At 42.9% G+C, this 24,408-nt stretch overlaps 3 protein-coding genes and 1 long non-coding RNA gene across 5 annotated transcripts; all 4 read right to left on the bottom strand.

Moving 5' to 3' along the window:
* Positions 1 to 3,140: 3,140 nt before the first annotated feature.
* LOC101165942 (uncharacterized) lies at positions 3,141 to 4,319 on the bottom strand. 2 transcript variants are annotated; one of them, XM_020700863.3, is made up of 4 exons: positions 4,186 to 4,319; positions 4,042 to 4,100; positions 3,819 to 3,968; positions 3,141 to 3,707 (listed from the first exon to the last, which is right to left on the bottom strand). In XM_020700863.3, the coding sequence occupies exons 1-4, from the start codon at positions 4,188 to 4,190 to the stop codon at positions 3,262 to 3,264; spliced, it is 660 nt and encodes a 219-aa protein (XP_020556522.1). In that variant the 5' UTR covers positions 4,191 to 4,319; the 3' UTR covers positions 3,141 to 3,261. The 2 variants fall into 2 exon arrangements, with proteins under 2 accessions (XP_020556522.1, XP_078802231.1); XM_078946105.1 differs by having other exon boundaries at positions 3,819 to 3,964.
* A 5,137-nt stretch (positions 4,320 to 9,456) lies between these two features.
* Positions 9,457 to 12,773, bottom strand: LOC144992041 (uncharacterized). Its single transcript, XR_013655772.1, has 2 exons — positions 11,776 to 12,773; positions 9,457 to 11,423 (listed from the first exon to the last, which is right to left on the bottom strand). It is a non-coding gene; the product is annotated as an uncharacterized LOC144992041 (long non-coding RNA).
* Positions 12,774 to 18,735: 5,962 nt separating this feature from the next.
* Positions 18,736 to 19,884, bottom strand: LOC144981333 (uncharacterized). The gene is made up of 4 exons (XM_078946104.1): positions 19,810 to 19,884; positions 19,654 to 19,712; positions 19,434 to 19,583; positions 18,736 to 19,309 (listed from the first exon to the last, which is right to left on the bottom strand). The coding sequence occupies exons 1-4, from the start codon at positions 19,812 to 19,814 to the stop codon at positions 18,864 to 18,866; spliced, it is 660 nt and encodes a 219-aa protein (XP_078802230.1). The 5' UTR covers positions 19,815 to 19,884; the 3' UTR covers positions 18,736 to 18,863.
* Positions 19,885 to 22,004: 2,120 nt separating this feature from the next.
* On the bottom strand, positions 22,005 to 23,273 carry LOC101170727 (uncharacterized). The gene is made up of 4 exons (XM_011474217.4): positions 23,126 to 23,273; positions 22,919 to 22,977; positions 22,696 to 22,845; positions 22,005 to 22,584 (listed from the first exon to the last, which is right to left on the bottom strand). The coding sequence occupies exons 1-4, from the start codon at positions 23,194 to 23,196 to the stop codon at positions 22,139 to 22,141; spliced, it is 726 nt and encodes a 241-aa protein (XP_011472519.2). The 5' UTR covers positions 23,197 to 23,273; the 3' UTR covers positions 22,005 to 22,138.
* Positions 23,274 to 24,408: the final 1,135 nt, after the last annotated feature.

The raw sequence follows: 24,408 nt of genomic DNA, 5'->3' as shown, positions 1-24,408 counted from the left end.
TTAAAATCCACCAAAGTCCTCACTGAGAAGTACGGGACTTGATTGACATGTAGATTGGCCAATCGGACATCGTCTGAAGCATACGTCGCTGCAAATGCACATTATGTTCTTTAAAGGATGATACCGCGTGTGGGAGGAGCTACTGGTTCTGGTCTGATCGCTGCATGGAGCGATGTGTTTATCAATGCATGGTAGACACGGAGAATGTGGAGAGATCAGGTTTATTATTTTGAAGAGTTCTACTTGGTAATCATGTTTCCATGTTTGAATTCATAAAATCATCCCAGAGAAAGTCTCTGCTTCAACTCCCCCAGGGAAAGCTGCATCTCAATCTGACGCCCGTGTTTCAATCTCTCTGACAGAGTTTGAAGCCAAAGCCCCTCCTCCGCCTCTCCACCTGCTTTTCCTCTCTACCCGTTCACCTGTTCATATCTTCTGCAGCTGAGATTTGTTTCCCCCGCGCTCCTCAGTGTGTCCTACACAGAGAGCACAAAATACGATAGTAGTCGGGGCGCTCCAGCGCAGCACAAGGATGAAAGAGCCGGACGCAGGTTATAGCGGGGATAGAGCGGGTTAAGCAAATGAATGGAAGAAGGCGGCCCGCTGAAGAAATATTCAATATTGTACACATTTTATTATTAGTCAGAACTATCTTTTATTTAGAAAAATCTTTTATTTTATCAGTCCAGTACGGAAAAAAACATCAACAAAAGATGTGTTGGGCGGTTTTTGGCTGTGTCTGGCGGTTTTCAGATGACTTTCCGGCTGGAAAACTGTGACTCTATCTGGCAACGCTGGTGCGAACTCTCAGTCTGTCATCAGTGAGTTGGTCTCTGCCCCACGGCACGTCAAGTTCCCGGCAGAAGATCAAAGTGTTTATTGAAGCCGCCCCGCGTTTCTCCTCCTGCTATCAGCTCTGCAGGTCTCGCCCGATAAATACGAGCTCATTACGAAGCTGTTTTTTATGTGGCTCGCGCTTCGTACGGAGCCATCAGCGCCTTTGAAATGCAATGAAAAATGAACACACTAAAATAAAATTTAATTATTATAAAATACTCATTATTTTCCAAAGTCACAGGAAGCCACAACAGATGGATGAAAGAGCCACATGTGGCTCCGGAGCCATGGGTTGCCGACCGCTGATCTGGATGAAGCCCATTTGCTGGACTATTCAGATATACAGATGTAAAGTTAGATAAGCTCATTCTTTTTCAGGAGTTCTGGTACATCGCCTGTCCATCCTGGGGAGGATCCCTCCCTCATGTGGGCACCCCTGAGGTTTCTTCTTTTTTTCCCCCCCGGAATCTATTTTTTAGGATTTTTTCCTTACCGAAAAGAAGGGTTTAAGGAGAGGGATGCCCAGTTAAGTTTAGTCTGTTTAGTTTAGTTTAGCCAGTATCTATTGAATTCTTTGACTTCATGTTCTTTATGATTTCATGTTAATTATCCAATTACCGGTATGAAGTCCATTGACACGACTATTGCTGTAATATTGGGCTATATAAATAAAATTGAAATTAATTGAATTAAACTAAAGTTATGCTTGAGGTTTTAAGGGTTTACTCTGAGTAAACAGCTTTTTTTTAGACTTCTAGTATTCATTTTTACGGAGGGTCTAGTTAGAAAGCTTTTCCTGAATATGGACAATGATGAAAAACTGTTAGCTTGTACCCAGTTTACACACAGAATGGATTTCAATGAGAGTCAGGAGTCAAAACGTATTTTTTAGAGTTTTACTTGCACAAGGAGTGACAGAGAAATTATTACATTTGCATCTGCCCACTGAAAGTGTTTTTCAAAATCACAACCAGCTAAACTGTTCCGCACTCACTCACATGCACGCACCCACACACATGCACACACACAAGGAAAGATCCCTCCCACAACTGCATGTTTGCGACTTTGATTCTCCAGTAGTTGGTGTGAGAGCTGGGTTTGTTTTGCAGACACTGCAGCTGGAACAGCAAACTTCCTTCATAAATAATGTCAAAATAGTGTCCGACTTTTTTTTTTAATTCATTTTCCATACCAACTTTCCCTTTCGGGGTCACAGGGCTGCCGGAGCCTATCCCGGCCACTTGTGGGCGAAGGCAGGGGACATCCTGGACAGGTCACCAGTCTGTTGCAGGGTAGAATGTCCACAATCACACATCCACTCACACACACACCTATGGTCAATTTAGAGTTGCCAATCAACTTATGAAGCATGTTTTTGGAAGGTGGGAGGAAGCCAGAGATCCCGGAGAAAACCCACGAATGCACAGGGAGAACATGCAAAATCTACACAAAGGTCCCCCATTGACGTTCTGTTTTTCATGTCACCCAGCCGGGACTTGAACCGGGGGTCTTCTTGCCGTGAAGCAAGAGTGCCAACCACTGCGCCACCTTTCGTAAAACAGGTCTATAAGCAATAAACTGATCTGATTAAACATTAGAAACAAGACAGTTACATTAACTGATTTGGTACCGAGTCAATCCAACAAAAACTGAAACTTTGGATAAAGGCATACACATTTCATCCACTACCTTGAAGTGTAAAGAAATTCACTCTACGCAAAGTATACTAAAGAGCACGACAAAACATTTCAGAAATCAAAAATCCAGAAAAAAAAAAAAGGGGGTTTGAGTCAGATGTTTGGTTTTGAAAAAACGCAGAGGAAGCTCTAGGAAAGATACTGCCATGCCAAAAAATCCCTGGTGTTAAAGATCTAATTTGTGATGTTCCATAGCTACTCACCATTATACCAGTATTTCCCTGGAAATTTTGGTTCATATGTTTATTTTGGGAACTGAGATTGGTTTTTTGGAAGCATTTTCTTAAATTTGGGCCCAATTCTAAAATGCTTTCATTTTGTCAAGACAATGTTTTGGGCTTCAGGATGTCTACATTTCAGGTTGGATTGCATTTGTGGTAAATTTAATTCCAATTGTTGGATTTGTTGAATTAAAAAAAATTAAAATAGTTAAACAGCTGGGACTGAGGGAGTTTGCTCCAAGTCTCTTGAAGAAAAAAAAAAAAAAAAAAAAACCTGATCAGCTCACAGATGGGACATCTGTGGCAATCCATTCAGAGTGTGAAGCCACAATGTACAAGAACGTACAAATGACTGGCGATTTTAAAAGAAACAGTCAAGAACAGATAAAGACCGCTTCATTTTATTAACAGAGAACTTCTTTTGACTGAATCTGAGAAATTGTTAATTGCCAGCATCTCCGCAGCCCACACATGCTCACTTATTGACAGCGTCACCACAGGGATCTTCAGTAGCCTCCTTTGACTGGACCTTTGCCGTGTTGAGATGTTTTACCCGTGTGTGGAAACACTGGCTCCTGAGGCTGCCGTGGTTCTGTTGGGGTGTAGCGGAACTGACTGAACAGCAGCCGCTTCTGGTTATAGCGAGAACGAGACTTTGAAGCGTACACCTGATCCTCCTCACTCACTGGGGTGAAGACGGGCTCGTCCTCATCCTCGCCATCAGATGAAGAGCTCCAGCTCTCCTGCTCAGCCCCTCCAGACTGACTGCTCTGTGCTCCGTACTGCTGAGAGCCAGAGAAACTGTGGGCTCCCCCAGCAGTGTAGGGGCCACTGTAGCTGCCATAAGTGTTGGATTGTCCTGTAGGTTTCTGATGGGATGGCTTGGATGGTTCCTGTCCAGAGGACATTGCAGTATACCATGTGGCCTCAGAGCTGCCACTGTCTGAAGGACCTGGAAGTAATTGTTTTAGTTTTAAACAGTCATCAGAAGACAGATCTGTTGTGATCCATAGTCAGTAAATATGAGCTCTGGTTGTGATTTATATTTAGTAAATGTCATCACCTCCAGCAGTGTTGCTGCCGTAAGACCAGGGAAAACTGCTGTAACTGTCCAGACCACCAGCTTGCTCAGAGGTTCCCTCATAGACTGGCTTTGATGGAGCTTGTCCAGAATATGAGCGTGGAAGCCACATGGGAGCAGGAAAACCACTGCCTGAGGAGAAAGGGTCAGATTTTGTTGCAGTTGATCAAGTCAGTCCCTGTGCTTTGATTAAGAGTCCCTTTACCTCCTTGTTGGGGAAAGCAGCTGATGCTTCCAATGAGCAGACAGGAAATCCACAACACCCTGCAAACATAAATAAACTTTTTTTTGCTTCACATCCATTAGAGTTTAAAAATAAATGTGTAACCCAAACTTGCAACACCCTTGCCTCATCTTTATGCAATAATCTGCACAGAAAGCTGTGACAGTAAAGCCCCACCAGTGTGGCTGTTTTATTTGGTCAGTGGAGCAGCCAAGCTAATTGCTGAGTGGAAAAATCTGCGTCTGTTTTACATCTTTTCCAGAAGCTCATGATTAGTTCTGATGGCAGATTTCATACTCTAAACTTCTTGGGACCAGGCATTTTTATTTGAACTCAATTCAAAAAGATTTCCGCTCAAAAAGATCTATCTCTTAAAACTATGTGTCTAAACAAAACGTTTCTGTCCATATATAGATGTTAAAGATACATTTATCACGATTATTCTACTATTGTGGCATGATGTTGAACACACAGTTCTAAAAGAAAAAAAGAGCATTTAGTTCTACAGCATATTGACTGAAAGGTTGAATGTATTCAATGAAGCCAGAGAAAATTAAATGAAAGCCTGAAAAACGCTGAGGGCTGCACAATAGTGTGTTGGTCAGTTTTGTTGTCTCACATCGAGAAGGCTCTGGTACAAATCCCTCTTGGGTCCTTTCTTTGTGAAGTTTGTATGTTCTCTTTGAGCATATGGGTTTTTTTCCTGGCACTCCAAGTTCCTCTCACTGTCAAAGAGCAAACATCGGAAGCGGCTGGGTAGCTCGGTTCGTAAGGTGAGAGGCTACAATGCAGGAATCCAGGGTTCGATTCCAGGAGGGGAGAAACAATGGTACTGGGTCAATAACCATACCACTCCCGAGCAATGAACATCACCCAGTGAGGGCCTTATGCTGCCCTTAATGCCACTGCCTCCTGAGTGCAGTTAGGCTGCAGCTCACCACTCCCCCAGGGGATGGGTCAAAATGTGGAGAAGAATTTCCCCCTTGTGGAATCTATAGAGTACCAATAATTATTTTTATCTGTAGGTTGATTGGTGACTCTTTACTGCTCCTTATGCTACATACCAAAAGAGCATGTGTTGTGTGTTCAAGAAAGTGGTATATGTTGTTTCCTGAACATGCTTTTACAGAGGACAGGCGTCTACTCTACAACCCAGAGCATGTGCGCCCTAATGACCACCGCCACGACCATCAGGATGCCCCCGGCGCGGCGGCCTCCCGCAAGCCAGCTGACCCGGGGAGAGTGCTTCAGAGACGGCGCCGCAAGAGAGGCAGGAGGGGAGGGCTCAACGCTCGGCTAAAAGCAACTTGACCACTGCCACCCAGCTTCCTGCTAGCCAACGTGCGGTCTCTGGACAACAAACTGGACGAACTAAGAGCCAGGACGACGATGCAGCGGGAAATAAGAGAGTGCTATGCTCTGAGTTTCACTGAAACTTGGCTTTCAGAAAACTTCCCAGATTCCGCTTTTCAGCTACAGATTCACTCCATTCATCGGGGAGATCTGACAGCAGCCTCCTGTAAGGTGAAGGGGGTCGGCGTGTGTGTGTTATCAACAACACGTGGTGTGAGGACGTACGGACTGTTCACCAGCACTGTTCGCCTGATGTTGAGTTTTTGATGCTGAAGTGCCGTCCGTATTACCTGCCTAGGGAGTTTACAGCCGTGTTTTTAGCCATCGTCTATATTCCCCTCGAGCCAACTCTGCAGCGGCACTCGGCAAGCTCCATGACGTCATCAGCGCATTAGAGATGGCTCACCCCAATGCTGTTTTTTTTTCTGTGGGCGGGGCGACTTTAATCAGTGCAATCTTCGGACCGTATTTCTCATATATCACCAGCACGTAGACATTCCCACTCGTGACAAGAACATCTTGGATCATGGTTACACCAACATAAATTGTGCATACAGGGCCGCACCCCGACCCCACTTTGGACACTTGGACCACATCTCTTTGTTTTTGTACCCAGCCTACAGACAAAGACTCAAACAATATAATCCAGTCACCAAACAGGTTCAGCTCTGGACACCTGAGACTGAGAGCGCATTGCAGGACTGTTTCATGACAACCGACTGGGATGTGTTTAAAGCTGCAGCCACTCTGGAGGACTCTTCTGTCAGCATACAGGATTATGCTGACTATGTGACTAGATACATCGGGAGTTGTGCAGAGAACATCGTGCCCACCATCCAAGTCCGGATGTTTCTTAACCAGGAGCCCTGGATAAACCGCCATGTATGTCACATGTTGCGTGCTCGCTCCAGTGCATGTACATCTGGCAATTATTCAGAGTACAAAACGGCGAAGTACGGCCTGAGAAAGGCTGACCCACGTTCAGAGCAGCATCCCAGACACACTAAACCCCCTGCAGTATGCATACCGGCCCAACAGGTCCACCTCAGATGCCATTGCTGCAGCACTGCACACCTCCCTCTCACACCTGGAGAACAAAGACTCATACATGAGGACACTCTTTATCGACTGCAGTTTTGCATTCAACAAGGTCCTTCCCCACATGCTCACTCACAAACTGTTCTCCCTTGGAACACACCCCATCATCTGTGACTGGCTTCTGGACTTTTTGACTGGCAGGCCTCAGTCTATCAGAATAGGGAACAGGACTTCAGCCAGCATCATCTCTAACATCGGCACACAACAGGGCTGTGTTCTCAGCCCCATCATCTACACCTTGTTCACTAATGACTGTGTGGCCTCTCATAAGGACAACATCATCCTGAAGTTCGCTGATGATACCACTGTGATAGGACGCATCACTGGCAGGGACGAAGCAGCCTACAGGAGGGAGATGGACAGTCTGATGACACGCTGTGAGGACAACAACCGCACCATTAACACAGACAAGACAAAGTAGATAGTGGACATGAGGAAGGAGAGGAGGAACCCTCATCAGCCACTTCTTATCTTGGGTCTGGAAGTGGTGAGGGTGAGCAGCTTGAAATATCTGGGGGTCCACCTCAGCCAGGACCTCACCTGGAAACTCAACACCACACAGCTGGTAATAATAATAATAATAATAATAATAATAATAATAATAATAATAATAATAATAATAATAATAATAATAATAATAATAATAATAATAATAATACATTTTATTTAGAATGTGCTTTACATTTTAGATCAAATCTCTAAGCGCCGGTGAAGACAGCTCATCAGCGGCTGTACTTCCTGGGGAGGCTGAGGAAGTTCGGCATGTCCTCAAAGATCCTCAGCAACTTCTACAGCTGCATCGTTGATTCCATCCTTTTTTTTTCTTTTTTTTTTTAAACTTGTCCTGTCCAACAGCTGGGCAAACAGATGACAGCTAAAGGCCTCTTGTGTCATATCTTACTTTTACAAGAGGGGTTATTAATCTTCTGACAAACCAGAGGTATGTCTGAAGAAACCCCTTTTGTAATTGAGGCCAAACTTTATTTATGTTAATTGCTTTTGAAATTCTTTTGTGTTGGACCGGACGGAAAAGGAAAGAAGGGAAGAAGAGAGAGGGATGTTAGCAAGGGGTGGGGGGTTGGAGGGTGATTATAGAAGGGGGGAGGGGGGTAAAACCATGAAGCAGCATAAAGCAACAAGCTACTGGATGTTTATCATTACGGTAGGGTACAGATAGAATACAAATCCCAAAGGGGCGGGGCCTGTCCACACACATTCAAATGTCATAAACACACCTGTTAACTGCAAAAATGTCCACATGTCAACATGTACACAATACAGACATTTTTCACACATGCATACTTATGCATTCAAACCAACTAGTGTGAGATATTTAATTCATTCACGCAAACTTTGCCCTCACTGCAGAGCATCAACAAACGCAAGGTCCGCAGGAGAGCTGCTTCCATCATCAAGGACCCCACCCACCCGCAACGAGGTCTGTTCACTCTCCTCCCCTCGGGACGGAGGGACAGGAGTGTGAAGTGCAGGACCACCAGACTCAGTAACACTTTCTTGCCCTCTGCCATCAGACTCCTTAACAGCTGAAAGGAGTCTGGAACAACAAACTGCACCTTGCAGAAATCTGCAGAAATGTTGTGATTTCCGAAAATCATGAATTTAGTTTTGTTAACACTGAGTGAGAGTTTATTTTTCTCAAATCATTGTTTTAGTTTCCTTAATTCTGTATTTAATGTTTTTACAATTTCCCTGAGGTTCTCCCCTGTACAGACTACACTTTTGTCGTCGGCATATAAAAAGTATTTGAGTGTATTTGATACCAAGTGTATATCATTAATGTACAGGATGAACAGTGTGGGACCTAATTTTGACCCTTGTGGAACTCCACAGCTTAAATTTAGCAGGGATGATTTACAGTTGTCCAGTTGGACAAACTACTGCCTGTTAGTAATGTAACTGTTTAACCATTATAATGCTGGTCTTCGTTTTCCATATCTTTCCAGTTTGTTAACTAAAATGTTATAATCAGTAGTATCAAAACCCATTTTCAGATCGATGAACACTCCTACTGCGAACTCTTTATTGTCAGTGCCATTTATAATTTCTTCTGTGATGTTGATCTGTTTTTTCTGAAACCATATTAGTTTGTGTTTTTCTACGAAATTTTCCAGCCTTGTGAGGAACACTTTTTTGAGTATTTTCGAGAAATGGTTGAGTAAAAGACACTGGTCTATAATTTGTTAGTTGGTGTTTGTCCTCTGATTGGTGTAGTGGAATTATTTTGGCTATTTTAATTTTTTGTGGAAATGTTCCTGTTTGAAAGGATAAGTTGCAAATATAGGTTAGCGGGTCAACAATGGAATCAACGACCATCTTTATCATCATCATATTAATTCCGTTACAGTCTGTAGATGTTTTGTTTTTGAATTCGTTAACACGTATTAGAACTTAATTTGCTTCTCAAATAGATCGAATTTGGATTTCTTGAGGGGTGGCCGTGGTGCAGCTGTAGGGCGGTCAGTCCATGATCGTAAGTTTACAGGTTCGATTCCCGCCTTGCACGCCGATGTGTTGAAGTGTCCTTGGGCAAGACACTGAACCCCACCTTGCCTCTGGTGGGAGGTTGGCGCCAGTGTTCGGCAGCGGAGCCGCCATGAATGTGTGTGTGCATGGGAGAATGGGACTCTGACTGTAAAGCGCTTTGGGCCTTTGAAAGAAGGTAGAAAGCGCTACATAAGTATACACCATTTACTATTTCTTTTTATGCAGTGTTCGACAGCTTCTTTTTCTGATAATTTTGAACGATTTATTTCGTCGGCAAACTTTTGTCCTATTTTTGCAAAATATCCATTAAACTCATTTGTCATGTCCTGAATATTGTTGCACATCTCATTTTTACCAACTAAAGGGTCTGGGTAATTTGTTTTCTCTTTGTGTTTCTTAATGACACTGTTCAGTATTTGACACATTTCAGTCAGACAACTCTTGCAGTAAGAAATATTTATTTGACATTTTTCCACATTCTTAAAGTTGGCATTCACATATTTTCGTTTGGCATAAGGCTCCGTTCAATTCCATAAAACTTCCATAAAATTCCATAAAATTTCCATAAAACTTTCGGGTAACAAAACCCCCCTTTACGGAGCCCACAGGTGGAAGCCGGGGAGGAGGGTGGGGCGAAGAATGAGCGCTGAAGGTAAGAAAGAATGAACAACTGCGCACCTGGCTTAAATAGGACGCTGAGCAGGTGAGTTAATTAACTGAACCGCCCTGGGGTATTTACCTGAAAACACTGCTTCGAGTATCTGCCCGAAATACGATAAATCGTCATTTCAGTCAGACAACTCTTGCAGTAAGAAATATTTATTTGACATTTTTCCACATTCTTAAAGTTGGCATTCACATATTTTCGTTTGGCATAAGGCTCCGTTCAATTCCATAAAACTTCCATAAAATTCCATAAAATTTCCATAAAACTTTCGGGTAACAAAACCCCCAACACTAAAATCATCCAGAAGAAGAGAAAATGTGAATGTATAATCAGTGTGTAATAAAATGGGGTGTGTTTTCGGCAGCATTCCATTTTCATTTCATTTCCCAGTATGACTGCTATGTGTGACCCGGCACCATTGACCGTTTGGGCCGCCCCCGTTCGAGTACAGCGCCACGAAGGGAACATGCTATCTAGTGGATCTGCTATGTGTGACCCGGCACCATTGACCGTTTGGGCCGCCCCCGTTCGAGTACAGCGCCACGAAGGGAACATGCTATCTAGTGGATCTGCTATGTGTGACCCGGCACCATTGACCGTTTGGGCCGCCCCCGTTCGAGTACAGCGCCACGAAGGGAACATGCTAACTACTGGATCTACTATGTGTGACCCGGCACCATTGACCGTTGGGCCGCCCCCGTTCGAGTACAGCGCCACGAAGGGAACATGCTATCTAGTGGATTTGCTATGTGTGACCCGGCACCATTGACCGTTGGGCCGCCCCCGTTCGAGTACAGCGCCACGAAGGGGACATGCTATCTAGTGGATCTGCTATGTGTGACCCGGCACCATTGACCGTTGGGCCGCCCCGTTCGAGTACAGCGCCACGAAGGGGACATGCTATCTAGTGGATCTGCTATGTGTGACCCGGCACCATTGACTGTAGGGTCGCTCCCGTTCGTGGAAACCACTAGAGGAACATACTATCTGAAAGAGAGAGGGAAAGAAATAAAAGGGGAGCCAACATAAAATTACTTATACGTGATCTTAGAACGTAAGCTCACTTCCGCAAAACGCTGTGCAGAACTATAATTTAAACCGCCAAACAACCCGTATGATACACTAACTTAACATCCAATCAAAAGCTTCCGATGGCGTATGACATGCTTAACAGCCATTATCGGAACTTCTATTAAACCAAGAACAAGTTTGATGGCCATAAACTCTTCCATTTTGGCAACTATATATACACGCGCTTAAGTAACATCCATTATTTCGAAGCTCCCAACGACAGTACCACGAACGAGCTTAATAGCCATAATTTTCTCCATTTGGCATACCAATTATAAGCGCTCAAGGAACATCCATATAATTGAGGTTCCATCTCAATATTAAGAACGAGTTCAACGCCCATATTTACTATGCTTCATTGGCATACTACAAACAAATGAGCTTAAGAACCAGATTCGAGCTCCGCGCATACTATGATACAACTTAGAGCAACCTAAATTTTTGAGGCTTCCTCCTGGCTATAATTTTCTTTTAACATCTATAATTGAAGAATTCACATTCATTCTGCGGTTGACATTGATTAATTAATTCAGTCAGAAGTGTCATTGGAATGCAGAGGAGGTCCAACGCCCCGTCCCTTTCAGTGCAGCAATAGGTACGTCGAGCAGTCATCGTTGCAGCACCAGATCAAGGAATGCATGGGTGACATCATTTCCTGGAAACGGAGAAGCTGATCGGGGCGTAGGGGTTCGCAGGCTCAGGATGCGATGCATAGATAAAAACAAAGCAGTATTAGTCTTGACAAGAATATATAAATAACCCAGAAACTGATCAGTTTCAAAATGATTGAGATAAATTAAATAACAGTGCTTTTCAAAAAACAAATCTGAGAAAGTGAAATTTAGTAGATAGTTAAGGTAAAGACCCATTGTGGATTTATCGCACCCTAGAAACCACCATAATTACAAATTCCAACAGTGAAATGATAGTGAAATATATGACCTGCACGAAATCTTAACACCAATTTTTTATATACTCCAATGATGAGAAAAGTAACCTTTGACAGTTTCAGAGGGACGCACCTTCAGGAGGCCATCGAGGAGTAGGAGTAGTAGATGGGAAGAGTAGCCAAGGAGATTTGTAGATGAGGAAGGTCAACATCCCACGTAGCAAAGGATTACAGCTCGGCTGGATTTGATGCCTTGTATTTGATATTAGTGGTTCTCAAATTTTTCAATTAGCCAAGGGCGACTGGATACTGCAAAAGAGAACTTGAGAGCCATGAGGGATCATAGGTTTTGATAGTATTTTTGCTAGACTGAACCTTAAGCATTTAGAGGCGGAGTATAACAAGCCTCTAAATGGGGATGCATCTAGCAGAGTGTCATCTGCTTAAACAAGGCAGATGGAAGACTGACTTGTGGACACAAGATTTAACTCTTGAACTAAGCTTGAGAGCGCAAGTGATATATTTCCTACGGTCAGGGTAGAAGTTGCTCAAGGTGTTATTTAAACATTAACCAAGTCAACCGATGACACAATACTATCATTCAATATTGAATCAGCCTTAATATAATCTCCAAGGATGAAATAACCGGACGACCCCTTAAAAACCATCAGAGCTGTAGATTCCGGCGGCCGGACAAACACAAACCACTCTTCTTAAATCCTTTTCCCCCAAACCAGAAGGCGCAGACTCAGGAGAACAAGTGGAGGGAGCCTGAAGACACAACAGGTATCACAAAACCACTCCAGGCATAGAGAGGGAAAGATCAAACGCAAAACACGAAAATCCAGAACAGGAACACGTGGCCCAGGATCGAACTACCCAGAACAAGAACACAAGATGAACGGATGACCATAGGACCAAAGCTACAGCAAATGTCAGGTGGCCCAATCATTGACGAATCATATCCAACCAAAATTCGAAGAAATAACATGCTGCACAAAAGCTAGAGATGACATAATGGGGAGAGACAAGCATCAATGAACCACCCAAATCTATAGAAGAAAAATAAATCCGGACGGGTGGAGGACCATACATTATAGATAACGTGGAAACCCAATTTTTGAAAATAAAGTTTTTCCACAGAGATTCAAAAGACCAGGGATACAGAGTAAAGTTGGCCACCAAGAAATAATCAATAACATGCAAAATGAAGGGCACCCATCGCCTACAAATATCCAGTACAGGGCGATAAAGTCGATTTTTTGAGGACTGCCACGACAACGGAAGGTAAACCGACAAACACCTCGAGCGCCAACTGAAGGCCAAGAGACGCCACTGAGAGGCATAGAGGCAGAACAGTGAGACCATCAGTGACAGTCATCCTCAGCCTTATATCGCGTTCGGAGGAAACTCGTGGAGACAGCATGGGGAGCTGAAGAAAATATATACCAATCCTGAAGGCGCATGGGGAACCAGGCCACTGATGCCCAGAAGATTAAACTGCGAGGCGCTAGCAGGTCCAGATCAAGTCACGTCAACCTGAACACTTCCTAGGGGCCACCCTCAGTGGCAGCTTTGAAAACGATGCCCCGGAAGAATCCATCACATAGCCCCCACAAACCTCCAACCAACTAGAGAGAGAATAACAAATTAACTGTCCAGCCGAGAAAACAAGGCCGCGACGAGACCGACACACTCACTAATGCGGCCGACGCAAGTCCCTGAAGCCAGGGCATGACCCACTGGGGTACACAGAGCGGGGAAAAACAGGCGGAGCAGAACCAGATGCAGAACATGCGGGGGCAATGAACGAGGATCACTGAATGAATAAAATGAGCCCTAGACGCTGCATAAGAGAGACCAATCATAAGGGAAAATGTCCATAGAGCAGAGACGGGTCCAAGAGACACTGATTCACATTCCAACTAACCAGCAGCTACAACAACGAAGAAAACAAACAGAAGAACCGCCATAATAATAAAGCCAGCATCAAATTAAAGACAATCAAGATTTACACACAGCTCCCAAAGAACAAAACAGCAATAGAAAACAAATGCTAAAAGCCACGATAAATTCAGCAAGCACGAGAAACCTGTCCAAACGAGGTCTGCCAGCCTTCACAACCACAGAAAGGACCTCACAACCCCTGAAAAAAAATAAAACAACCGGACGACGCAGAACTACGCAGCAGAAAAAGAATCAGAAGTGCATCATGAAGGACCCGGAGAAAAACTACAATTCCCAGGGTCCTTAGGGGCGTGACGTCACCGAAGTAAACAGGAAGTGAGACGCAGCCATAGAAAACTACACGGGAAAAGTACCGCACGACGCTCACCGTGGATAATTGGGGAGACCACGGCAGACGACAAGACCCGGACTACTCCTGATCGGGGGGCACGGACATCCCGAACATTGCGGAAAGCACACCCCCTGCAGATGCACGCGACCGCGGCGAAACGAACGCGCTGTGCGCCGTCAGCCGCCCGCGGATCGTCAGCCGCCCACGGATCGGAGGAGAAATTAAGGAGAGCAGACGCGGCGAAACCAAAACCCCACATCAGAAAGATGGGGATCATCCTTCCCAAGGACGGGGGAACACGGCAAGACGCCGAAAGAGAAGGAGACCCGCGGGCTCGGAGACCGGCGAAGAATGAGCGCTGAAGGTAAGAAAGAATGAACAACTGCGCACCTGGCTTAAATAGGACGCTGAGCAGGTGAGTTAATTAACTGAACCGCCCTGGGGTATTTACCTGAAAACACTGCTTCGAGTATCTGCCCGAAATACGATAAATCGTCATTTCTTTAGTTTTTAATTTATTTTTTCTTACATTTTCTGTGTAATAGTCATAAAGATACTGGTTAGTTCGTTTTTATATTTTTGTATCGCTGCTCCGCTTCAACAGTTCTGTTTTATAATAATTGTTTGAATAAACTTATTGGTTTTTGCTTGTGTTTCTCAGTCCAGTTGTCTTATTAAAATCAACTGTCCCAACCCCATCAATAAACCATGTGACAAAGAAGAAGTTCCTTCAAGTACTTAAAATAAACTGCAGCTTAGCCCACTGTATAAAAGAGGGATTTTTTTTTTTATTTACTAGAGAAAATAATGGAAGTGGTATTTTTATTAACCCTCCTGTTATGTTCGTTTGTGAGGAACAGAAATGATGTTCCTGGGTCAATTTGACCCGGTGCACATTTTATTAATAAAAAAATGTCTGAAACCCAGAAAATCCTAACAAGCAGTGTGAACATATCATCACTAACTCCATTATCAATTATTCTTTCAAAAACTTAGTGAAATGGTGTTCCTTACCTCTAACAATAGCGGTTCAATTATTAGATAATTCAATTGTTTTTCTTAAAAATATTCATGTTCAAACCTTTTTCAAATTTTTCACTACTGTATTACTTTTGAAAGACCACCACATAAAATACAATACTTTTACATAACATTGAAACATAATCTTGAAAGTTTGTTTTACATACATGTACTGTGAACCAGAAAAAACAAAATCATAATATAATAGACAAGCAATTGCAATATAAAGTTGTGTGTCTGTACATATACACAGCACAAGAGTGACCAGTCATCACACTGTGCTTTGTGCTAATTAATTTTGCACATTTCACACAGGTCATGCTTGTCTTGACCTAGATCCTGTCTGCGGCTCGACTCGCACCCCCGGCCGTCCCCCCAACTCCATCTGGATGAAGCTCGTCTGCTGGACTTTAAATAAGTAGCTTTAGAGTTAGATAAGTTAATTCTTCTCCATGAGTTCTGGTAAATTACCTGTCAATCCTTTACGTGGACACCCCTGAGGTTTCTTCGTTTTTTCCAAAATCTGTTTTTTTTATTAGGAGTTTTTCCTTACCGCGAAGGGGGGTCTAAGGGCATGGAATACCGTTTAGTTTAATCTGTTTAGTTAGTTCAATTTATTTTTTTCCTATTGAATTCTATGTATTCATGATCCCTCTGATTTTATGTTTTACTTTTTCAATTACCTATACGAAGCCCATCGAGACGACCGTTGTTGTGAATTTGGGCTATACAAATAAAATGGAATTGAATTGAATTGACATGGTCACATGAGTCACTGCCATTCTAGTGGGCCCTGGCACTGTCTTTATTATGTTCTCTGCAGACGGGTTTGTCTGACGCATATTTGGGGGTGAAGACCAATGTATTTCACCATTCTTTGACATGAATGTCTTGCTTGGAGGAACAGGAATAGCAATTCCCTAATCTGGTTCAAAATCAGAATCATTAGAATCAGAATTAGCTTCAGATAGTCTTCTTCTCATCATGATCAGTGATGACTTCCAGAGCCTCCTGGACTGTCATCTTTCTGCTTCTGCTGCTCTTTTTCTAAAGGTCTGCCTGTGTAATGTTGGAAGGACGCCCATGCAGAGAATCTTTTATATGTTTTGCCCCTCCCCTTTTGAGTGTCCACTGAATGTGGGTTGAGTTTTCCCGCGAGAACATAAATGGTTTCTAAAAGTCATAAAACCTATGCACCTGTGTGTGTGGGTGCGTGCGTGCGTGTGTGTCTATGTGTGTGATTGGGATGAAAAATGTCTCAGAGCTGCAAAGAAAGCAACACTACTTATAATAAGACATCCTTGTACCTCCAGTTTGACTGCCGGGTCAAATTGACCCGAACAGTATCTATGTGATACAAACATGCAGGGGGGGGTTGCAAATATGTGAGATGAACCAAATTCATAATATATGTTGATTGCACTAATTAAGGCAAGCAGAAGAAGTTTCATGTTGAAAAAAACTTTTAACTATTTTTCCTAGATGTTCAAATTTTAAAACAGGTCAATTTGACCCGCAACATAACAGCAGGGTTAAAACTTTTTTCAGGAGTTGAAGTAAATGCACTTCCAGAATATTTAATTTTCAAGTGGAGGAAAATTGCAGATTCAGTTTAATATTACATAGAATGTTCAGTTAGGCAGGGGCTGCTCAACTCTGGTCTCCAAGATCTACCATCCTGTCTTTAAATCAGTTGTCATAGTTATTGGTTACTATAATCAGTTTTCAGATTCAAAAAGACACGAGCCAGCAGAAAATAGTTCAGAGAGTTTTAAACAGGTTGGTCAATTTCCATCAGCCAGGCTTGGGAAGCTCTGGGTGGTTTAACATCAACATTCATTAAAATTCAAAGTTATTTATATAGCCCAATATCACAACACAGTTGTCTCAACGGGCTTCACACCATTAACTGTAGAAACTGTCAAACTACAAATAGCAAATTGCTAAACCAAACTGACCTTGGACATCCCTGCCCATGGACCCTCGGTGAGGAAAACCTTAAATAGATTATAGGAAAAAGAAATCTTAGATGTCCACATGGAAATATCCTTCCCAAGGACAGACAGGCGATATGACAGAATTAACCCATCCAACTCTGAAATTACATGTTTGTATAGTGTAACATTCCCGTTTAAACCCAAGCTTCCCCCATGGTCCTTCAGTAGGCAAAATTCGATTTTTAGTAAATTGCCAATTCTCGGGTATACCTTTAACAGTCAAACATGGGTGACAATATTGGGGGTTTTTTTTCAAAAGACCATTACTATAAAGAGCAGCCAGACTTTCAAAGAGCACCCATCGTTGCTTCAGTTTAGGCTCAATGGTAAAGCTCACCTTTTAAGAGCATCTTACAGATTTAATGCCTGAAGTGAAATCTTTAACCTATGAGATGGGTGGATCGAGTTTGGCATTTTAAAGATCAATTCTTGCACAGCACAGTCAACAAGAAAGTTTCAAATCATTTATTTGCAGGGTGAGGCAGCAGCTCCTGTTGAGTTTGAGACCCGAGTCTGAAATTAGTGATCCCACCAGCTACACTGTCCACTCATGGTCAGTGCCGACAGTATCACCACAGGGATCTTCAGTGGCCTCCTTTGACTGGACCTTTGCCGTGTTGAGATGTTTTACCCGTGTGTGGAAACACTTGCTCCTGAGGCTGCCGTGGTTCTGTTGGGGTGTAGCGGAACTGACTGAACAGCACCCGTTTCTGGTTATAGCGAGAACGAGACTTGAAAGCACCTGATCCTCCTCACTTGGAGTGAAGACGGGCTCGTCCTCAGATGAAGAGCTCCAGCTTTCCTGCTCAGCCCCTCCAGACTGACTGCTCTGTGCACCATACTGCTGAGAGCCAGAGAAACTGTGGGCTCCCCCAGAGGTGTAGGGGCCACTGTAGCCGCCAAAAATGTACTAATACTGATTTTGTCATTTACATTCCCCCATACAAAAATCAACATTGTGCCAACTTAAAGAAAATTACCCTAAAGATTTTTGCTGATGTGTCTGCAAAGACTTGTTAATGGAGATTAGAGTTGAGAACAGTAATTTTACCATTGATAAAGAAAACAGCATTAAAAAAACAAAAGAATCAGCTGCAGTTTCATGTTGAGTTTTTCCTTGAACCACTTTCAAAAGGTTTCATTTGTGTACATTTGTTACTTTTTGAACCAGTAATCAAATTGTTTGCATACCAGTCTCTCTGGCCTTGACATCTGGTTCCTAGCAAAAGAACTTTGTGCAAACAGTCATTACACTGCATTTAACCTTCCAAGAGTCAACCCTTCAATTCTTAATGTTAGTCCTAACATTGAGAACTCCTGTGGTAAGTATTAACACAGGTTTCAGAATCATTTATCGTACATGGGGATACGATGAAATTGTGGCAGCCTTGGCGTGAAGTTAAAAATGCAATTACAACTCTTTAAAAAAAAAAAAAAATGTACAGAACTGTTATTTGTGGATAAAATAGAATTGAATGAGATGAGTTGCTGTGAGTGCAGCGCAATATATGAGCTATTGCAGAGTCAGGATATTGAACACGTAAAAAGTCAGTGAGGTGTGCTTTGTGGAGGGATGTGTATTTCGTAAGGCAACTGCCTGTGGAAAAAAAAAAGCTGTTTCTTAGGCTGTTTGTCCTGGTTCAGATGGACCTGTACATCCTTCCAGAGGGCAGCAGGTTGAAAAGAAGGAAAGATGAGGCTTGGGCAGCATTGCTAGAGCTTTAAATGGCCACGTGGCCAGTGCTGGACAAAGTATAAGAAAATCGTAAAGACAAAATGTTCTCAAACACCATTTTATTTGCCGAAAGGAACAGCTTTTCTGAAGGTGAACCTGAACAGTCAGTGGTTGCCAGCGGCTCCACAGACCACACATGCTACTTATTGACAGTATCACCACAGGGATTTTCAGTAGCCTCCTTTGACTGGACCTTTGCCGTGTTGAGATGTTTTACCCGTGTGTGGAAACACTGGCTCCTGAGGCTGTCGTGGTTCTGTTGGGGTGTAGCGGAACTGACTGAACAGCAGCCGCTTCTGGTTGTAGCGAGAACGAGACTTTGAAGCGTGCACCTGATCCTCCTCACTCACTGGAGTGAAGACGGGCTCGTCCTCATCCTCGCCATCAGATGAAGATCCCCAGCTTTCCTGCTCAGCCCCTCCAGACTGACTGCTCTGTGCACCGTACTGCTGAGAGCCAGAGAAACTGTGGGCTCCCCCAGCAGTGTAAGGGCCACTGTAGCTGCCATAAGTGCTGGATTGTCCTGTAGGTTTCTGATGGGATGGCTTGGATGGTTCCTGTCCAGAGGACATTGCAGTATACCATGTGGCCTCAGAGCTGCCACTGTCTGAAGGACCTGGAAGTAATTATTTTAGTTTTAAGCAGTCATCAGAAGACAGATCTGTTGTGATCCATAGTCAGTAAATGTTTGTGCAATTATCTGATCTCTGGTTGTGATTTATATTTAGTAAATGTTTCACCTCCAGCAGTGTTGCTGCCATAAGACCAAGGAAAACTGCTGTAACTGTCCAGACCACCAGCTTGCTCAGAGGTTCCCTCATAGACTGGCTTTGATGGAGCTTGTCCAGAATATGAACGTGGAAGCCACATGGGAGAAGGAACACCACTGCCTGAGGAGAAATGGTTCAATGTTAGAAATTGTCATCACCAGTTCCTGTGCTTTGAATAAAGAAATCTTACCTCCTTGTTGAGGAAAGCAGCTGATGCTTCCAATGAGCAGACAGAAAAACCACAAAACCCTGCAAATTGACAAAGCAAATTTGCATGTTTTCTCAATTAAACAATCCTCTTGAAATGGAAGAACCATATTAACAAGTTAAAGCCCAAACTACTAACCACATTATGCAGAAGATTACTGGACTGATGTAGCTCAATGCTCAGTGACATGATGGAATAGGAGCTGCTTTTAAGAGATTATTCAACCTGAAGCTGATTGTTGAGTGGAATCAGCTGCAACTGATTTAGTCTTCTCTATGGTGACAACGGAAAAAATAAATTTTTAATACATTCCAGATTCCAGTTGTCTCATCCGTGCTCCTGTACTTGGATCTGGACCCTGTCTCTGGCTGGTCTCGTGCCCCCAGCCGTCCCCCAACTTCATCTGGATGAAGCCCATCTGCTGGACTATTCAGATATACAGATGTAGAGTTAGATAAGCTCATTCTTTTTCAGGAGTTCTGGTACATCGCTTGTCCATCCTGGGGAGGATCCCTCCTTCATGTGGGCACCCCTGAGGTTTCTTCTTTTTTTTCCCCCGGAATCCATATTTTAGGAGTTTTTCCTTACGGAAAAGAAGGGTTTAAGGACAGGGATGCCCAGTTAAGTTTAGTCTGTTTATTTTATTTAAGCCAGTATCTATTGAATTCTTTGACTTCATGTTCTTTATGATTTCGTGTTTATTATGCAATTACCGGTATGAAGTTCATTGACACAACTATTGCTGTAATATTGGGCTATATAAATAAAATTGAACTGAATTAAATTAAACTAAAGTTATGCTTGAGATTGTAAGGGTTTACTCTGAGTAAACAGCTTTTTTTTTAGACTTCTAGTATTCTTTTTTACGGTGGCTCTAGTTAGAAAGCTTTTCCTGAATATGGACAATGATGAAAAACTGTTAGCTTGTACCCAGTTTACACACAGAATGGATTTCAATGAGAGTCAGGAGTCAAAACGTATCTTTTACAGTTTTACTTGCACAAGGAGTGACAGAGAAATTATTACATTTGCATCTGCCCACTGAAAGTGTATTTCAAAATCACAATCAGCTAAACTGTTCTGCACTCACTCACATGCACACACAAGGAAGGACCCCTCCCACAACTGCATGTTTGCGACTTTGATTCTCCAGTAGTTGGTGTGAGAGGTGGGTTTGTTTTGCAGACACTGCAGCTGGAACAGCAAACTTCCTTCATAAATAATGTCAACATAGTGTCTGAAAGTTTTTTTTTTTTTTCATTCATTTTCCATACCAACTTTCCCTTTCGGGGTCACAGGGCTGCCGGAGCCTATCCCGGCCACTTGTGGGCAAAGGCAGGGGACATCCTGGACAGGTCGCCAGTCTGTTGCAGGGTAGAATGTCCACAATAACACATCCATTCACTCTCACACACACCTATGGTCAATTTAGAGTTGCCAATCAACCTATGAAGCATGTTTTTGGAAGGTGGGAGGAAGCCAGAGATCCCGGAGAGAACCCACGAATGCACAGGGAAAACAAGCAAAATCTACACAGAAAGGTCCCCCTTGATGTTCTTTTCCCACAGCCAAGACTTGAACCAGAGGCCTTCTGGCTGGGAGGCAAGAGCGCCAACCACTGCGCCACCGTGCAGCCTTCTGCCCAACAAGTCTAAGCTATAAACTATGATCTGATTAAACAGTAGAAACGGAAAAAATTTACTTAAACTGATTTGGTACCGAGTCAATCCAACAAAAACTGAAACTTTGAATAAAGGCATACATTTCATCCACTACCTTAAAGTTCAAGGAAATTCACGCGACGCAAAGTATAGTAAAGATCGAGAAACTAGGCAACATTACATTTCAGAAATCAAAAGTCCAGAAAACTACATGAGTGTCAGTCAGATGTTTAGTTTTTAAAGAAAGGGAACGCAGAGGAAGCTTGAGGCAAGATATTGCCATGCCAAAGAATCCCTGGTGTTGTAGATCTAATCTGTGATGTTCCATAGCTTCTCAAGTTCTCTTCTTTTTGGGAATTTGGTTTTATTAAGAATTTTCTGAAATTTGGTCCCAATTCTAAAATGCTTTTATTTGGTCTTTCAGACCATGTTTTGAGCTTCAGGGTGGATTGCATTTGTGGCAAATTTCATGCCATTTGTTGGATAAAAGAAATATATATAAGACAGCTGGGACTGAGGGAATTTGGTATGCACCGAGTCTCTTAGGAAAAGGGGGGGGGGGGGGGGGGAACCTGATCAGCTCACAGAAGGAACATTTGTGGGAACCGATTCAGAGTGTAAAGCCACACCAGTAAAATGCACACAAAAGACTGGCGTTTTTAGAGGAAACAGTCAAGTTAAAGACCACTTTATTTGATTTATAGAAAGGAACAGCTTTTCTGACGGGGATCCTGAGAAATCATAAGTTGCCAGCTGCTCCACAGACTACACATGCTCACTTATTGACAGTATCACCACAGGGATCTTCAGTAGCCTCCTTTGACTGGACCTTTGCCGTGTTGAGATGTTTTACCCGTGTGTGGAAACACTGGCTCCTGAGGCTGCCGTGGTTCTGTTGGGGTGTAGCGGAACTGACTGAACAGCAGCCGCTTCTGGTTATAGCGAGAACGAGACTTTGAAGCGTACACCTGATCCTCCTCACTCACTGGGGTGAAGACGGGCTCGTCCTCATCCTCCCCATCAGATGAAGAGCTCCAGCTCTCCTGCTCAGCCCCTCCAGTCTGACTGCTCTGTGCACCGTACTGCTGAGAGCCAGAGAAACTGTGGGCTCCCCCAGCAGTGTAGGGGCCACTGTAGCTGCCATAAGTGCTGGATTGTCCTGTAGGCTTCTGATGGGATGGCTTGGATGGTTCCTGTCCAGAGGACATTGCAGTATACCATGTGGCCTCAGAGCCGTCACTGTCTGAAGGACCTGGAAGTAATTGTTTTAGTTTTAAGCAGTCATCAGAAGACAGATCTGTTGCGATCCATAGTCAGTAAATATGAGCTCTGGTTGTGATTTATATTTAGTAAATGTTATCACCTCCAGCAGTGTTGCTGCCATAAGACCAGGGAAAACTGCTGTAACTGTCCAGACCGCCAGCTTGCTCAGAGGTTCCCTCATAGACTGGCTTTGATGGAGCTTGTCCAGAATATGAGCGTGGAAGCCACATGGGAGAAGGAAAACCACTGCCTGAGGAGAGAGAGACAGTCATGATTCAGTTACAGCTGTACAGTTCCGGTTCTTTGATTAAGAGTCACTTCACCTCCTTGTGGAGGAAAGCAGGTGATGCTTCCAATGAGCAGACAGGAAATCCACAACACCCTGCAGAAAGAAGTTCAATTTTAAAAGGGAGTTTGAGTAAAAAGTAAGTTTTTTGTTATTTACATGTATGCAATTTTATGGTTGCCCAATAAAGAAACAAGAAAGGTGCAAATGCATTTTTGTGCCAAAGTAGAAAAAAAAACCTGACCTCATTTTGCTGTAGCTGTCTGAATGCAACCACCAAAAAGCATAAAGACTTCTAATCTGCAGGAGCAGCATATATGTGATTCCCTTAACACAGGAACCTGATTGTTGAGTGGCAACAGCTGTAACTGAACAATGCCAGCAATCTACAAATTTTTTCTGCAGGTGCTTGTAGGATTTGTCACACTAGTGGCTATTTAGGCTAACAAGTGTCCTAAAGTTCAAGTGTGAGATTGCTGATGCAGTGCTATAACCGATATGTGCAAAACCAGGAAATCAAGTGCAGTGTGAAGAGAAAAGTTGGACTCTTTTGGCTTTAATGTTCATTTAAGGAATCCAAATATTTGAACTGGTTTATATTTGTTCTGTATATAGAAGCCCAAACCACTTAGCTAAAGCTTCATGTAACTACTGTAGGAAGTATCACCATTTAGCATAAAATGTAAGAGCTCTTTGTTACTTTATAAAGCAAATGTTTCTGAGTTTTTTTTTTTGCAAAAATAGAAAGTTGTATCTTAGAAACAGCTTTCTGGATACTTATACATGTGTGTCCAGCAAACTGCATTAAAGACAGTTTTTGTTAATTTTACTATAAATATTCTAGGTGCAAACAACCTCACAATGTAAAAAATGTAAAAAAAATTGTTAGTGAAGTGACCTGACTCCAAATGTTATGGTATAGACCCATCGGGCATTTGACGCGCACTCAAGAAACTGCTTAACGCGGCTTTTAGAACGTACATTTAGCCAATGGTGTTTTCTTCACCTAAAATGTGACCTGGTAATAGGAACAAAACTGCATAGAAATTTGCAGGATGCACTTCTGAAACTGTTGAAAAAACATTTTAAAAAAGAAAAAAAATGATGGTCCTGTGAAACTGAGTTCAAATATGAAAGGCAAACAGGGCCAAAGCTAAGCTCAATCGATTTAGCCAAATTTGAAGGATCTTTTGCGAATGTCATAACCTTGTCCCCACTTTAATGAGAGCTGACTGGAAATGGCCCGATGACTAGACAGCCATGTCAATCATTCACAAGGTAAAAAGTAAACATGCGTGGGGAAAATATAAAAAACAAAAAGAAAAAAGGTTTTATTTTTGTTTTTTGTGTACATCATACTTCTTACAGATAACGTACATTGTGTGGATGAGTAATAGATGAAGAATATTTTTACAGATGTGTTTGAGCTTGTTTGCATTTTTCAAAAGGGGATAGAATTCAGCTACTACATGAGATGTAAATGAAGACGTATATCAGCGTGACTGGTGCTAACTGGATCCAGTTAAA

Source organism: Oryzias latipes, chromosome 4, assembly GCF_053564925.1.
Source record: "Oryzias latipes strain Hd-rR chromosome 4, Olatipes_Hd-rR_3.1".
Taxonomy (NCBI): domain Eukaryota; kingdom Metazoa; phylum Chordata; class Actinopteri; order Beloniformes; family Adrianichthyidae; genus Oryzias; species Oryzias latipes.
This window is presented reverse-complemented; position numbering and strand designations above follow the sequence as displayed.